Below are 16815 nucleotides of genomic sequence, written 5' to 3' on the forward strand. Positions count from 1 at the left end.
TTTTTTTGTTTTCCGAATAAATGATCTGATTAAAAATAATTGCAATTACAGGTAGATGATATAGAGACAAAGCTCGATCAGCTGCTCGAATTGTACCTGGAGGACCGCAAGAGGTTTCCAGTGTTAGCAATAGAGGCTCCGCCCCCGCCAACCGTCAACGGGGGCTCATCGCCGGGGAGTGGGCCCCCCGGGGGCGCGGGAGCTGCGCCCTCGGCCATTCGACCGCGTCCCATCCTCGTAGATAAGCAATATTCGGAGCCAAGCTCACCCATCACGAGGATGTACCACGATCAGAGCGGCCAAGTCCAAACTCAGGGACCAGTCCAGGGTCTGGGACATGGGCTAAACCCCAACCAGGCCTCAGCAGTACCCCGGAGACCCATGCATCGCGGCTATTCGGATCTCGGAAATAGGATAAGAAAACGTGTAACATTAAGGTCAGTAATCAGTGTAAAATTGTATTCAAAATTAACAACATCACTATCAACGTCTGATTGGGTTAAGTTAGGTGGTTTTTTTTCTCACGATTAGTATTTATATTAATGGAATATTATCTCACCTACTGAAAGTCTATCTATTGATGTACCAAATATGTAAAATTTTTACTATCATTCGGATTTAAAAGTCTGTTCAATTTGTAATCAGTTAAATATTCTTGCATGAGATAATAACACAGTACGTATTTTCATTTTATAACAATAACGATTTAATTAACAGAAACGACTAGCTAAAGCCTTAAAATGTTTTGTTTATGTGTATGTTGTCATATAACGTTGTTTTTTCATATAACATGTTTGTGAAATTTTTACGTCAAAAACAAGTTGTTGTGCAACTCATTTTATGAAACTCGTGTAGTTATTTTTTTATGAATATACATATGTAATATACGTATGTATGTAAGTATATTAGATTTATCAGAAAAATGATATTGTTTTAACATCAAATTTTGATTTATTAATATTATAAAGATTATGATGATGAATTCGTGAGAAAACTTTTTCCCAATTTTAAAATAGTAGATTTATGTTCTCGTTTTATTTTATTGTGCATGGAAAACATTCATAAAATATAAAAAAAATTAATAAGAAATAGTTGAATTAACACCTGCCTTCTTTGCTGTAGCCGGTAGCCATCGTGCTGGAATTCAAGCATCCAGCTAAAAATATGTGTTTTAAGTTAAAATAATGTAAAATTTACGAGATAAATTATATTATAATTAGCTATAAAATCATTTTGTCATGTATTATTCTACGAATAATATGAAATAAGTGCAACAAATTAACACAATGACGGCTGAAGCAGAGCTGTCATTCCAAGGCGGATATCATTCTCACACTGGCCGTTGAGCGCGGTGCGTACTGAATTGCCCCTCTTTCTCACATATGTGGCACGTGTACAAGGGTTTTTCCGAGAAAAAAAATTATTTCTGTTGATATTGATCAATGGTTTTGTTTCGTGATTGCATAATTCGATTTATAGAGGTTTTGATGAGTAATACGTAAAATATGAAGACCCTGCATTCAGTATATTTGGATAAATAAAATAAAATGTTACTCGCTATCCATCACAGTATGGCAGGTGTTAAAATAGATACATTTTTGAATAAAAAATAGCATTTCTCTTAAAGTCTTTCAATAATTTGAATCGATTTTTGAGCTACGAACAATAAATGTTATTATTTTGTGAATAAAACCTTGCAAATATTAAATATTTATGTTAGATTTATAAACTTCATAAATTTTCATTCTGATGAGAAAATTTTAATCTTATAATTTTAGTTCAATACCACAATGCGGAGACGGGGTTTCAACGCGTGTTATCACTCACGCTCACGATTCGCCCGGCCAATCCAACGACAACGGTAAGTCATCAAATAATCTAAATTACATACATTAGAAAAGCTCCTTACCCATTGAATTGTGTGTGTCTAAAACATCCATATATGTGTCTGTGTATTAACTGTGTGTGTTTATGTACACTAACTCCAAAAATCCATTCGAACACCAGACCCGTAGAAATACATAAAATTGATTGATTGGGTTTCCATGTTTATATGCGTCGAAGTCTCCGACGATTTTCCGCAATTGCGACTATCGATTCGATTTCGCAGTGCTGAAAAATTGCGGGAAACTCGTACCTTTTGCCGAGTTTGTCGTCACGCGATCGTTTACAGCGGGGAAAACGCTGCAAATCCGCAACAAACCGCGACCGCAGCTGTCGACTTCCGCCGGAAAAACTACGCTTTCCCCATTTCCGGTACAATAAACATCGAGTCCGTTATCGCCGCGCATGTTGGGACTTCTTCCTTAGGAAGTTGCAGGGCTTTATGCAGTCGAGTGCATTGATTTTGATCTGTGCTGACTCACTGTCGGCCAGTCGCGTTCGACTCTACGAATATGTATATGGGCGATTTGCATTTGCTTGTTCCGTGTAAGCTATTTGTATAAATTAGCATCAGTTAATTTTAAATTATGAGTGAATTTTAATGCAAGTTTGAAAGCGTGCATATTTTATTTAAAACATAATGTATAATTTCTCGCTACAAATTATATGAATGTATAATAAATTGATAACATTTTTGTTGTTTATTATGTAACATTTCAAATGAATCAATGAAAAGCTTTGCAATACAAAGAAGAATTCCCCTAGGAGAATAATCATGATAGATTTTATGATATACCTTGATGTATGTATGTATGTATTTTATGATAAATAAGAAGGAATAAGATGTGAGTCGTAGACGTGTTTTATTTTGGTAGTACTTTTTCTTTGCTACGTATATTTTATTTAAATCGTGCCTAATGGGACCAACCAATATATAAATTAGGCAACAGCAATATTTATTTATTATATACTAATGTTGCTTACTATATAATATGATATGTGGGTTGGTTTTTCTAACAAAATTATTTATTTATTTAAATATTATAGAATATACAAGTTCGTAAACAAATATGGAAAACGAATTTTTATAAAACAATACTATAAATAGCTAACAGTAGTTTATTTGTTTTGACTATTTTTAAGGAAACAAATATTAATAATGATGCATACATTGATTTTGATTTTTAAATGCTTTTTATTATTACGAAATTATGTTCACAATACATCTTATATCTGTTTTAATAGCTACTGATCTACTGATCATTTTCTATTTTACAATTTAATTTAATTTGGTTAGTAATCACAGTATTATATTATTCTAATGTCAATCTACAGCATAATAGGAAAAAGAGCTCAAAATCCTATATGATACATATGTACATACATATATTTACAGGTATGACTAATTAATTTATTAGCGTGGTTTTTAATTACGATCCATGAAAATAATAAATTAGTGAATAATAAATTAATAAATAATAAATATAAATGCCAATAAATTTCCAAAAACCATGATATTTATTTGTTTGAATAATTAAATTAAATTAAATATGATTACCTTAAAATTATCCATCAAAATTAAAATAAATATTAAATACTGATATTCTTTTATTTAATTTTTGATATTAAATTTCCCTTTTAGGGTTTTAAATTTTCATTATTATTTCAATTTAATTTACTTATTCTAGTCAAATATAAATAATGCAATTCAAAAGACGATGCAAATAAACGTAACTTTTGTTGTTTTCTGAATTTACTACCATCAAAATGGGAAATTTTATATTTCATCTAAATTTATTCATTACAATTGTCGACGAGTTTTCAAATAGATCTCCCCTTGTTTATGCTGTGAATTGAAATACGCCATAATTTCTATATTACCCGAGTTTATTTTAAGTTGACTGCTAAAGTCTTATTTCGATCATGCCGGTATTCCCCGCGTTATCGCATTATTATTCGTCGAGAAATTTCCTTTCATTAAATCTATTTACTTCTCGGGGCGTTGTTTTTCTTGCTTTCATTTCGTCGGTAGACGTATTTCGGTTTATTTTCGTTATTATTTGATGTTCGCTTTATCGGGGCGGGGCTTAAACCGAGTCGAGCCAACAGCGAATTTGCATATCTCACTTTCAAGTCGACCAATTTTTTTTTATTTATTTATAAAACCTTATCAAAAGGAGCGCGTAATATACACGCCGTGTTATTATTCGTTTTTACGAACGAATTAACCATCAAAGGTGTTTTATTTTCATCCGCGAACGTGACTATGCACGTCCAAATTTTATTTCAACACTTCATATGTAAAACGACGAAAAGTTGAATATTTAATCGGAATAAATACGCGCGAAAACCCCTCCGTTGAATATCTCTGAGTGTCTCGTGTGCGTATTAAGTATGCAAAGTCGCGCAGAGACGCGAAAAGCGGGAGAGAGGAAAAAAATGACCGGAGGTTTTCCGCAAACGAGACGTTTCAATCCGTTTAATAGTTCAATTTGGCAGAAAAGGGAAGGATGTGGCTCTTCTGACCCTCGAATTTATGTCGACTTTATTTCAGAGCGTTGTCAAATAACGTGGAAAAATTTAACGAAGCTTTTTTACCTCTCCTTCTGGAAAAGTGACCCTCCCCTCGTCCATTTGCGTTGTTTAAATCAATTGACGATGAAATAATAATACGTGATTTGTCGAGCGGAATAATAGATGTGATTGAAGTATTGGTTTTTTAAAAGGAACGCTAAAATTATTCTGTCAACTTGATTACTTTTCAATTCAGAAAATTCATGTTTTAAAATGTAGATTGTAAATTAATTTAATAATTAATCCACTATGTGAATCTACAGTTTAAACTATCAAATGCTACTTTAATTAAGATCATAGACTACATTTTTTTGCTTTCCTCCGATCTGAGGAATGTGTCTATTTTATAATATTATAAATTGGCTTATGTCAAAAGTTTGTTTGCTCAAATTGATTTATTTAATTAGATAATTTGATTTTCACCTTCATTTATTTTAATCTGTCAATTATTTCGATTAACTCAAATGAATATTTTTTTACAAAACCTTTTTACTTCCACTTATTGACACTTATAATCCACATTTTTATTGTTAAAACAAGAAAAACTTATTCTTTTATGTACTTAATTTTCATTTTATATGCTTAGATAAGTATTCAATACAATATAATACAATTTATATTTAATACAAATAGTTTCAGGCATTTTTTTCAATTTTTGGTAGCTTGGGCAATATTGAAATTTTTCATGTTGAATCAATCGGCTAAGAGTCAATTCAATATTTCTAAATTCATAAAATTCTTAAAATTTGTCGTATGCGTATGATTAGTATACATAAAAAAGCTGATATTATATATTTTCTATTTTACACTCCAGGAAGGCCTAGCAGGTAAACTCAACGCGCTTTCCCAGGTTTACATTATCAATCGAAAAATTCGATAGCATATTTTTTTTGAGAAATGCATACATTTTACAGAGGGAATATGCTACCATATTGACCTGGAGTCATATATCCAAGGTTTGGCCAGAAACACCAGGCCAGGAATGAATCCACGACTTTTCAGTTGAAAGCATTACACACTAACTACTGAGCTATGTTGCTAGTTATATTCTTATGGTATATGTATGTACCTATATACTCGAACAATAATGAAACCAAACTTAAGCTGAATATTTTTCTAGATCTTATTCTAAATTTAAATTTGCCTGACTTCCGATTTGACATAAATCGGAATAGTTCGACCAATAAGCCCGGAATTGCCATCCCCGTGGAGTGTTAAATATATATCGACATCTGGGACAGATTTACGTTTAAGCGACGTGCATTTCACGAATGCACAATAGGGTGGGTGGGGTGCTTGTGCACGTTCGCCTGCTCTTTTTCGACAGTGCAAGTGGCAAGAGTGCAAAATGCACGAGCGGTGAAAGAGTGATAAGTCGCGTCGCGGAAGCAGTGTAGCATCGCGTTGCATTTGCATGCTAGAAGATGCATGGGGATGCACGGTGTGCAGCGTGCACAGATCTCCTCTCCTCCATTGCACGTTTCACAAAGGCCTCCGGGGGTCTGGGAAACCCCGCCGTATAAAATACGACCTCGTCGAGGATTTACTCGCCACTTAGACGGACGTGAAACGGACCCCTTGTGCGTCTTTTTTTCATCTGAAATGCAGTCGTCTCGGGATGGGCGAATGCATTGTCTGCCGTTGCCGTTCAGATGCTCTCAATTTTTTTTATTTTTTGTTTGTTTTCAGTTTTTGATCTATAGATAGTTTATTTAGATGTGTGTTAGAATTTCGTATGAATGGTGTTTGTATTTATAGAATGATTTTATTTATTTGTTTTATTTATCGTGGTAGAATCTCGTGCAATGTTCAGAATGTTCTGAAATATAGATAAAAAAGTGTGATGGATTTTTGAAATGAAATATACACATGTATATTATATACAAAGTGATTTACGATTCAAAATGATTCATTGTCTATAGTGTACGGAGAGATATGAGAGCTCATTTCTAAAGAAATTTTCAACATTTACAATATAAATATTGTCTATTTTAACAATTTTTTTATAACATAGATATTATCTCACACAAAACATTATGTAAATTATTAAATAAAAAAAGTACTTAATTGCCGTATTCAGCCACATAAATTCAAGTATCAGATAAATATTGCTTATTTTCTATACCTATAAATGCATCAATTTTTAGGCAAATAAAAAATGTATTTGTATATACAGGGTGTTATGAAGCTAAGTACAAAGCCTTAAAGAGTTTATAGCTCATATCATTTAGAATATTTTGAGCCACTGATACTTTAGTACAAAGTCTTATTTTTATTTACTTATTTTTATTTACACAGTTAATTGCTAATAACTGCCCAAGTTATAAGTGGTATGTTGATCAATTATTTTTTTTTTTGTTTTTATAATGTTTATTCAATCAAAAAAAAAAAAATTCAACCATCTGTATCAACAAAAAAAAGTATAAGAGGCAAAATAAATATTCAAAACTTATAAAATAATGTGAGATTTCGGTGTATTTACTAAACAAATTTACAAATAAAATAAGAAAAAACCATATGACTTTGAACTGAGGTATGTGTGGATCAAAACGTTCTAAATTATATGAGCTGTAAACCCTCTAATGTTTTTAACTTAACTTCATAACACACTGTATATATATTATATTATAAAATCATGTATAATACGTTGTTGAAAAATGATATCCATTCGTAATGGAATCAGCACATTTCATTAATCTTTTTTAAATGATATAAAAGTAAAATTATGGAATTTGATAAAATTAAGCGACAGTAGCAATAATATTATATGTTTTCGTGTTTTTTTGAATGAATTTCTTTAATATTTGGGTTTTGAGTTTCTTTAACTTTTAAATTTTGGGTGTATAAAAAAATATGTCCAAATTAAAAATAAAATCATGGAATGTTAATTCTAAACGCATACATATTTATATTTAAGTGGTATATTCAAAATTTAAATTGTAGATATTGTAATAAATTATGTTATGTAATATTCTGAAAACCAGTTGGGAAAATCTGCATATTATAATGGGGTGGTTTTATGTGTCTAGTTACAATGCATTATTTCATTCAACTTGCGCATCGTTTCACATTCATACATAGTTTATAAAAATCCACCGTCATATATAAATATTGTATAAGTATAATATACTCTGTTATAAACGAATAATATCCGAATTTCGTATAACATTTGACACTTTTATAGATTGGCGGGGTGTGTATTGACGTTTGCTTTTTTTCGAATACGAAAATATTCACATACTTTTTTTTTATATAATATATAAGAGTTTCTTGGAAATCTCCGCGGATTTTCCACGCGTTGTATACGCTCCTCGCATTGACAATTAAACCTCTTGGGAAATTTCGAATTGGCGAAATGGAAATAAAAACCACATTTCGCTTCGCAAAAAAACAACCTGTACGTTTACAAAGCCCGTCGACGTTCGAGCAAATAGGCACCCCCTATTTACCCTACGTGTGCGGAAGAAAAAAACGAAATATTTCAAAATACACGATTTTGCGGGGAGACTGTAGTGGAATGTGTAGAATTTATCCCCCGACATCATGCCCAAATTGTATTCATGTGTTGTGTGAATTTTCAGACTCTTATGAAGACTTTTCGTCGTCGACTTCCCTTTAAGGGTAGTTCGAGGTCTGGCCTTTTAACCCGACCAGCCCTCGCGGTCTAACACTGCCCTTACGATTTAAGATAGTGAGTCCAAACAAACCGATATTTATTGTATATATATCTATATGTGTGTAAAATTTAATGCTTGTTCGTTAGCATCCACTTTAAATGATACAAAAATATGTCTTCGTATGAGCATGACTTGCTATGGAACGTTCCCCCCCCCCCCCAAATCCTTTTATATCTATGTATAAATACACATTTAGTGATTTAAAAAAATATATTCACTTATATACATATATGTTTTCGTCTGTAGTATTGTGATTATATTATATAATATAAAGGTTTGTTTATTTTATAATTGTAATAAATGTGTAGGAGTTACGTGCATGTTAAATTCTGATGATTACGTTCTTCATTATATTATATTTTATATGTTATTATTTCTTCTGAACAATCTGAATCTCTATCTCTCCCTCTCTATCTCTATAAGAATGGTTTATAATGGGTGTGTATGTATATTTATTTCTTGTTCATTTTTATACTATAAATATTTTCATGAATAATATAAAATATACGAAATAAATGGAATTAAGTGTGTTCTCTTGATTCGCAGCTTAGCTTATTTAATACAGGCAAAAATTATGATATTTTTTTTATACATGTACTATATTTAAAGCACATATTTTACTTTTGAAATGTTGAGAGCATTTTTTTAAGAAGTAAAATAATACGATACAATCAGTTTTAATGATTTTTTATATATGTACATTAATAATTTGTTTTTGTAAATTTCTAGCGTTTATACAATAAATATGGTTAAGGTTTTGTTAGAAATAAAATGTCAAACGTTTTCGTTATTCTGACATTGCTGATTTTGCTTTTTATATCAAAGGAAAAAACATAGACCATTAATATTAGTTGTGAAGAATGTTCGGTGTCGTTACTTTTCAAATTGTATTATTCTTTTTCAGTGAGTAAAATAAGAAAAATAAAATATACGGAACGAGAGAATACTCGTTTCAAAACGCGATGTTTGCCTTTTGACTTAAAACAAACCTTGAAGGAAATAAAATGTGAGCGCGAAATTATCAAGCAAACGAACGAAATGCGGCTCTTTGAAGCGATATTTTTTTTAAATGAAACTTCGAGAGGAAAATACAGCCTTCGTCGCTCAACTAGACATTTTAAATTATCGTATTTCATTTTGAATATCATCCCCGCTGCGATCGATGAAAACTGTGCGCTTTTATCGTGTCGGGAACCGTTAATTAAAAATTGTTGTAAAACGATCGGTAAACGGCTAACTCTCTCATATATAATTCAAAATATTAACGATCGTTTCATCTCACTAATTGCCAGTTAATTACATTTTCCGTCAAGTGTTATTGTTTTTCAGTGAAAATAATGATTTGACGTGTTTTTAATTGATTCCAAGCGGTCTGTTAATAATCTGAAAACAAACATTGAAACGTTAATCAAATTTACTGGATAACACACATACACTGTAATTATTTACGAGATTAAACTGTGTCGAATTAAGCTTCATCAAAAATTAGTAGCGCAAATCCAATGTTCAGGACACTGTCTGTGTTTTGTAAGGGTGAAATTTAAAATAAACCCACGTTCTGTCAATATTGAACCCGTTCGGTTGAAAGGTCGAAAGTCGGTGATAATTATTTGAGCTGTTGCGATGATTACTAGTCAATTAGGGTTAATGGGTCACGCTTCGCGGGACTCCGTCTACTATTTGTCTTTTGGAAGTTTGCAAAGTTGTCTACTAACATTAAAGATAGCGACTTTGCATGGTAGGTGTACAAAGTTAACGATGGTGATGATCTTTGATCGCAAACTTGCCCTAATGGGTTTGAATTTAACCCTATCTGGGTTGGACGCCATAAAAAACAAAAGTCAATACAAAATAGAATAAAAATTATAATAAGATTAAATTTAACGCACATAGTTTTACGTAATGGATCTATTTCAAGCCTCATCAGCAATTTCTTGATATATATTTTTATGTACTCCACCGATAGAGCCAAATGCATTCAATTTAATAATACATAGCAGAACTCACTCCTTATATTTTTCTTTTATATTGTACAATCATATAACCTATTAGTGAAGTAAAAATATAATTGAGAGTTAATGAGAGCCAATAATACAAATTTTATAAGATATAGTGTGAAAAAGATGAAGATATAGGTGTTTAAACAATTAAAATCTGACAGGACGAGTGGGTGATGAAAAGTCAAACATATAAGGTTACTGACCGGTAAACGTCAAGGTGACCAAAATGTTTGCATTTGAGTCTATTACGATTATTTTTCACCATCGAATTATCAAAATCGATTTAAATTTCCATCGTTGACCACACCGCGCAAAATAGCAAAGTTTCAAAACGATTGGAAGACTGTAGGAATAGATACTGAGTCGTTAGCGAAGTGAAACATAGAAAAGTGTAGTATAAATAGTCATGAAAGATGTTAGAAATTACTTTGAGAGCAAGTTTCATGAAGGATGCTTAAAATTACTTATTAGATTTAGATCCATTTGGCAAAATATAATTATAATTAAAATACTAAATTTCCATTCTAATTGATGTGCTACAGTATTTTCTGTTCAAAAAATGCGATTACTTTACCTTCTCCTGCTCCTGATATTGAGCGCCGATCGACGAGTGACGTCAGCGTCAGATGCGCTGCGCGGGAGCGTACACACACACACACACGTTCATTTGTCATTTAGAACGGGTGAACGGGTTAGATTGACGAGCGTGTAATGCGCGCACTCAACTTTTTCTATATTAATACGTGCACGCGCGCTCCTATAAATTACCTTACATTATATTTATATCTGAAATATAACTTTATTTTAATTCTTGTATCAATTTCTTTCTGAAACCACCCGTTGAAATTAACGGGCACTACACTATGTAGTCAAAAATAATTAGTGCGATCAGAAATATTCACAGTGAAGTTTTTTTACTTCAAATCTCATACATATGTATGTATGTTGTTAAAGAAAATTCTATTATAAATTTTGTATAAAAAAAATATTTTAAAAATGAAATAATGATTGCATAATTGATTTTTATTTTTAAATGCTTTTTATTATTACTGAATTATGTTCACAATACATCTTATATCTACATGCTACTGATCTACTGATCATTTTCTATTTTACAATTTAATTTTAATTTTGTTGGTAATCGTTAGTATTATATTATTCTAATGTTGATGTACAGTATAATAGGAAAAAGAGCTCAAAAACCTATTTACAATTTTTATAAATGCTCATAATACATCTGATACATAATATTAATTAAAGACTCTCTAAAGTCGACGATCTAAAGCAGATTGTGTTTAGGTAATCTGTGTTTATACCTGAAGGGTATAGACATTTTTTTGAAATCACCGAGACTCTTCGCAAGTGTGTTAGTATGGTTATTAATGATTCTGTCATAGAATCAACTAGTTAGTTTGTTAGTAATGTCTGTAACAAACGGAATATTATTTATGGCATGTAGTTTTTTCAAGTTAGTATAATATAATGATTGCATATACATAGTTAACTTCATTCAAATTAATCGACTTCTTGAAATACTTGTGTTAATTAGCATAAAGTTTTATATAGACAATGTTTTATATTTTCTATTTATTCTCAATTATAGACACGTCTATATATCCATCAATGATTTGACTTCCATTCACCATTGAAGCTTCCAACATTTGATGGAAGTATTGTGGTTGTTGCGCACCTTAGAGCAATTAACTAGCTGCACACCTCAATTTACCGGGACGGGCAATTCAATTAAAAAATCTATCGCATTACCACCGACCGGATGTAGACATTCGGAACTTTATTGCTTGGATTAAACATCTTTATATGTATGTATAGTGCATATAATAATAACCAGGGGTGGGGGGGGGGGTAATTTGTGTAATTCGTACAGGAAATATGACCTCAGTTGAGAAGCGTCGGTGCGTTTGCCCTGAGACACAATGTAATTAAAACTAGGGGTGGCAATTAGGGTAGGTGGAGTTTCCAGAGGTTCAATTACCAGGTCTTGGACGAGGAAGCCCTCAAGATGTGTTTTTGCACGAGGACGCAGTCTCCGTCGTCCATTAGTCGACGATATTGTTCGTCGTGGTGCAAATGACCTTTTCCTTTAAGCGCAAATGCATTTTTGATTACGCGCTCGTCCGTCTACCGTTATAGTGCTTCTAAAGTTTGACGATGTTTATTTTCAACTTTTCCGCTTCAATCTTTTAATTTTTTAGTTTTTTTTTGTGTATGTATGTTTGTGTGTGTGTGTACAAATAATATTGTATGTACGTTGCTTTTTATTTTTCGTTAATTATACGGTTGTATTAAAGGTATAATTCAAAGTGACAGTAAAAGTAAAAGGTCAAATCTCATATCGGATTGTGTTTAGTTTGTTATTATATTTCGATTAAAATATTCAGTGTAATTGTAGAATTGTTACAATCGATATCTGTTTGATATATCAAAGTGATTGTATTTACATTTTATAGCATACACTTAGTATTGTTCTTCACAAAGCAAAGATATTTTGGCATTTTAGTTTCGTTCAAAACAACACTATTCATCTAGTTATTTAATGTCATTCTAAAGACAGTCCATTATTTACATATATTAAAGAGGTTTATTTTCAATGCTTTTAGTTTAATTTATAGGTTTATTTTGATCGTTAGCATTTCGTAAAACTCTTCGAACCACTTCAATTGAATCATTTTCATTTCAATAGAAAATTATGTTATTTAATTGTAATAGATATCATATAAGAGGCACCTTTTTTTCGAAAACTGTTTTCTTATTTGGTCGAAATTACCAAAATTACTTGATTTAACATACATAAAATTTGGCATTTTGCGTCAAAATACATATATACATAGGTCATTTTGGCCGTATAATTAACAAATTTTTGTGTTAAAAATAAAGTAATATCCTCAAGGAAGGTCTTAACGACTTTATTTTCAAAATAATCTCGTAAACATGAAAAAAATGACGATTTTATGAAAATAGCGCATAATATGGGGACTTTCAAGCGAAATGGTGATTTTAAATTCTCGTTAATCAGTCTAAACTAATGATATTTGACCGAAATTTATTCAATATGTGAATATTATTTAAAAAATAAAAAAAAATCGAAACTATTCTGAAAAAAGAGATATGAATATGCAAAAACTACTTTTTCGAGATATATCGGTTGATTAAAGACACAAGACATTGTTTATAATCAATGAAATTTTTTGATTAACTTGGTATTTTGTTGGCTTTCCACTAGATCCACTGATGAAAATCTAAAATTCGCATTTTTCGTTCTGGCCTATCTTACATGTTGTAGGGAAAATGCTACTGTTAAGAGCAATGCTAAGATTTGGATTTTAATGTTAAAAAACAAGAACCCTGCGACCTTTTGTGCCCTTGATGTTGCTTTTGTTCACCACTAACTAATAACTAAATATTGCGATAGTGTTTTATTGTAATCCAACTAACCAACGACTATCGCATGACCAACGACTATAGTGTTTATCATATTTACTAAATATTGGCAAGAAAATAAAATACGTATCATATTTTTTAGCAAAATACCTAAAATAAAGCCATCGGTTTTTCACATATGTATATACATGTACACGTGTAAATATTCTAATATTTAACGAAACAATCTTGTTTGATAATCAAGCTTGTGTAATTGAAATAAATATTCAAAATAAAATATTATTATTTATTTTAACTACTGCGGTAAATATAATATCGTGAAAGGTTAAATAAATAAAGAATAAATTTAATATTATTTAAATGTATATTGTATATATACTTATTTTTATTTTACAGATATTTTGCCTCTGTACAACTGACGCCTCGGGCGGTTGCCTAATCAAACAGTGTCTTTTGCGACCTTGATTCCTTCATGAAATAAACGATGTTTTAAATTAACCTCACAATTTCTTTGAGATTCGGCGCTCGGTGTAATTTCCCTGCTTGCCTTATTCAAAGTTCCAAAACAACACTAATTACCCGAGGAGTTTTCGTGCCGGCGAGCACTCAAATCGAGCGAGCTACTCCAGTTGGAGGATATTATAGTTTCTATTATTCACTTATATATTATTTGGCGAATTCGAAAACCAAACGCGATAACTTACCCAAATAATGCGACCACTCAAAAATTTAAACCCCTTGTCGAAAACCACTGCACGCCATCACGGCATGACTGCATCGCCGATGCGCTCAACCGAAACCCACGTTTGTTTTATTATATAATTTAATTTATTTTTACAAAGGCCTACTCGTATACGTGTGTGCTGTAGTGTTTTGATGCGATCGCGTGTTTTGTTTTATGTGCATTCGCGAATCGATATCGATTAATAGCGAAACGATTGCACATGCTTCATGATTTATTAATGCAACCCATCATGCCGCATGAGTCGCCACACCAACCGTTATGTGTTGGATGGTTGTGTATGTATGTAGGTGGTTTGACGTTTGGCTTTTAACCCTTCTGCACACAATGGCCACGTGCCATTTGAGGAGTTTTCCCGGGAAAATTCCTCGCGGAAAATGAACGAGATCGCAATACCGCCCGGCACGGCAGTCGGAAGACGAGTTACGATCGAATTTGCACCGAAAACGGCGACATCAAAGGGCAAATTTCATACGACAAGATGTTACTTCAGTCTTTTACTCTTGAAAGACTTTCATTCTTAAGGAAAAAGACTTGGAATTCATTAATTCCGGGCGGAAAAAGGGTCGGTGGTTGGCGATATGTATGCAAAGAAGACCCTAGACAAGTTGCGACCCTTCTGCAGATTTATCCAATGATCGAAAGATTTTTTTCTGATTGCGGGTGTAAATTGTGTCATTTTTTTAATTAAATATAAAATTATTTCATTTAGCTATGTACTTTAGATAAACGATAAAAAACATTTACTCCACGCCGTATAATTTTCTATTTCTAGTAAAGCTTCGTCAGAGACTTTTCAGAGTCTGTTTGTTCATTCAAAACAATTAGTATTACATAAATTAAGTATTAAGTTTTGAATTTAGAATATTTCATTATTAAATCATCTTGTTTTTAAAACAAAAACGTGTTTTCAGAACTCGTTAGTGCAAATAGCCATCAACTATCTCTTATAGATATGTATATGAGGCGTCATGTTTGAAAGACGTGGAAGTCCAATTTTAAGTTATAAAACACTTTATCTGTTTGATTAATTCGCAAATTCTTATCACTTCTTTTAATTCGATATGTCCGAAATCTTGGAAAAGCAGAATAAACGTATTACAGGCCACCAGTATTTTTAAACGAGATATTTCTCAAAATTAAAAAAATTGGACTTGGCATATGTATGTATGCCACTTTCAATTATAGCGGCTCATATATAGGATAGAATTATCTTTATAATTTCTGGCTATATGAACATACATACATATATTAATACAAAGAATCTTAATCTTTTCCCATGCAGTTTTTATGGGCTTTTAAAAGCTTTTATGAGCTATTTGAATAAAATGTTATTCAATTGAAACGTTTTAAGTTTCACATGTTGACTTTGAGTAACTTTTCCAATACATCATATACTTTTTGAATATCATACAAAGAAATATTTCCCTTCTACAGTCTTATACTATAATAAAATGTAATGCTCAGTAGATACATATATTTCCTTTGAACTAATGTATAATATAACTTTCAAGTCAGTAATTAATTGTCCAATATAAATTAAACGTAGGAAACAAAAGCAAGTTTTGAATGAAACTTTTAATACAATGTACATAAATATGTATACAAAACAGTAGGTGGCTTTCAATCTTTGGCAAATTTGGCAAGGTTTATTATTTAAGGAGTGTATTTAAGGCAATTTAAACTTACAGAATTTGACCGGATACATTGCAGAGGCATTCCACTTTTCGCAAAGGTAAAAGGTAAACCAAATGAAAATTCTTCACAACGATATTAAAACAGAACGATTCGAAGTTTACGGTATTTACATATTTTGAATGCGTTTCTCAAAATGGCTAAGTACATACGTACAAATGCCTACGTACATTTTAAAAATACTCGGAATAACATTTCCATTTTCTTTGAAGCGTATCTTTCGTCGGTCAATCTAAATTAATCAATCAACACCGAGTTAACGACGCGACTGAGAGGCGTTTCTACTTTATTTTAGCGTAATCTTTGTTTCCGGTTCGATTAACACTTTAACCTCGTCACTCAGCTTTAAGTCCGCCATACATTTTAACGTAGCTCTTTACACAAAATGGGAAATTGAATTAAATTCGACGCCAGCTGTGCCATTCTCGTGGCCGTTTAATATTTCACACGCGCAAAGTGTGCATACGAGAAATCTGACGAAACCGTACACGGAAAAGACGGACGTTTCGGAAAAACATGCTGCCCTTTCTTCCTGAGGGTTCAGATCGATAAATAATTCTGTTCGTTTGGTGGAAGGAAGCAGGTAACATCTCCCATAGGACTAGGGCTGATCTGATCCCATGGGATGGTGGAAGACAGCCAGTCTAGCACAGACCTTCCTTAAAATACCTTATTCATGTAATTGTATGCGAAACGGGATACCATTGAGGTACATATTTGCAGAATAAAATCGACATGAATAAAAAAATCTTACGAGCTTTTTGAAAATACTTATATATGCTATAATGTTTGAAAATCTCTTCTGGTAAGTGCTTTTAAAAGGTCGCTTCTACAAATCGACTAA

General features: G+C 31.9%; 1 protein-coding gene across 11 annotated transcripts in view; it reads left to right on the forward strand.

The window, feature by feature from the left end:
* LOC143918344 (potassium voltage-gated channel subfamily KQT member 1-like) overlaps window positions 1–16815 on the forward strand; it is a 275499-nt gene that overhangs the window by 244582 nt on the left and 14102 nt on the right. For all 11 annotated transcript variants that reach the window (XM_077440193.1, XM_077440195.1, XM_077440196.1 and 8 more), the window contains 2 exons: window positions 52–437; window positions 1779–1861. In XM_077440193.1, coding sequence (XP_077296319.1) covers window positions 52–437; window positions 1779–1861 — 469 coding nt within the window. The remainder of the gene's footprint in view (window positions 1–51; window positions 438–1778; window positions 1862–16815) is intronic.

This window comes from Arctopsyche grandis, chromosome 10 (assembly GCF_051622035.1).
Source record: "Arctopsyche grandis isolate Sample6627 chromosome 10, ASM5162203v2, whole genome shotgun sequence".
In the NCBI taxonomy this organism is placed as follows: Eukaryota; Metazoa; Arthropoda; class Insecta; order Trichoptera; family Hydropsychidae; genus Arctopsyche; species Arctopsyche grandis.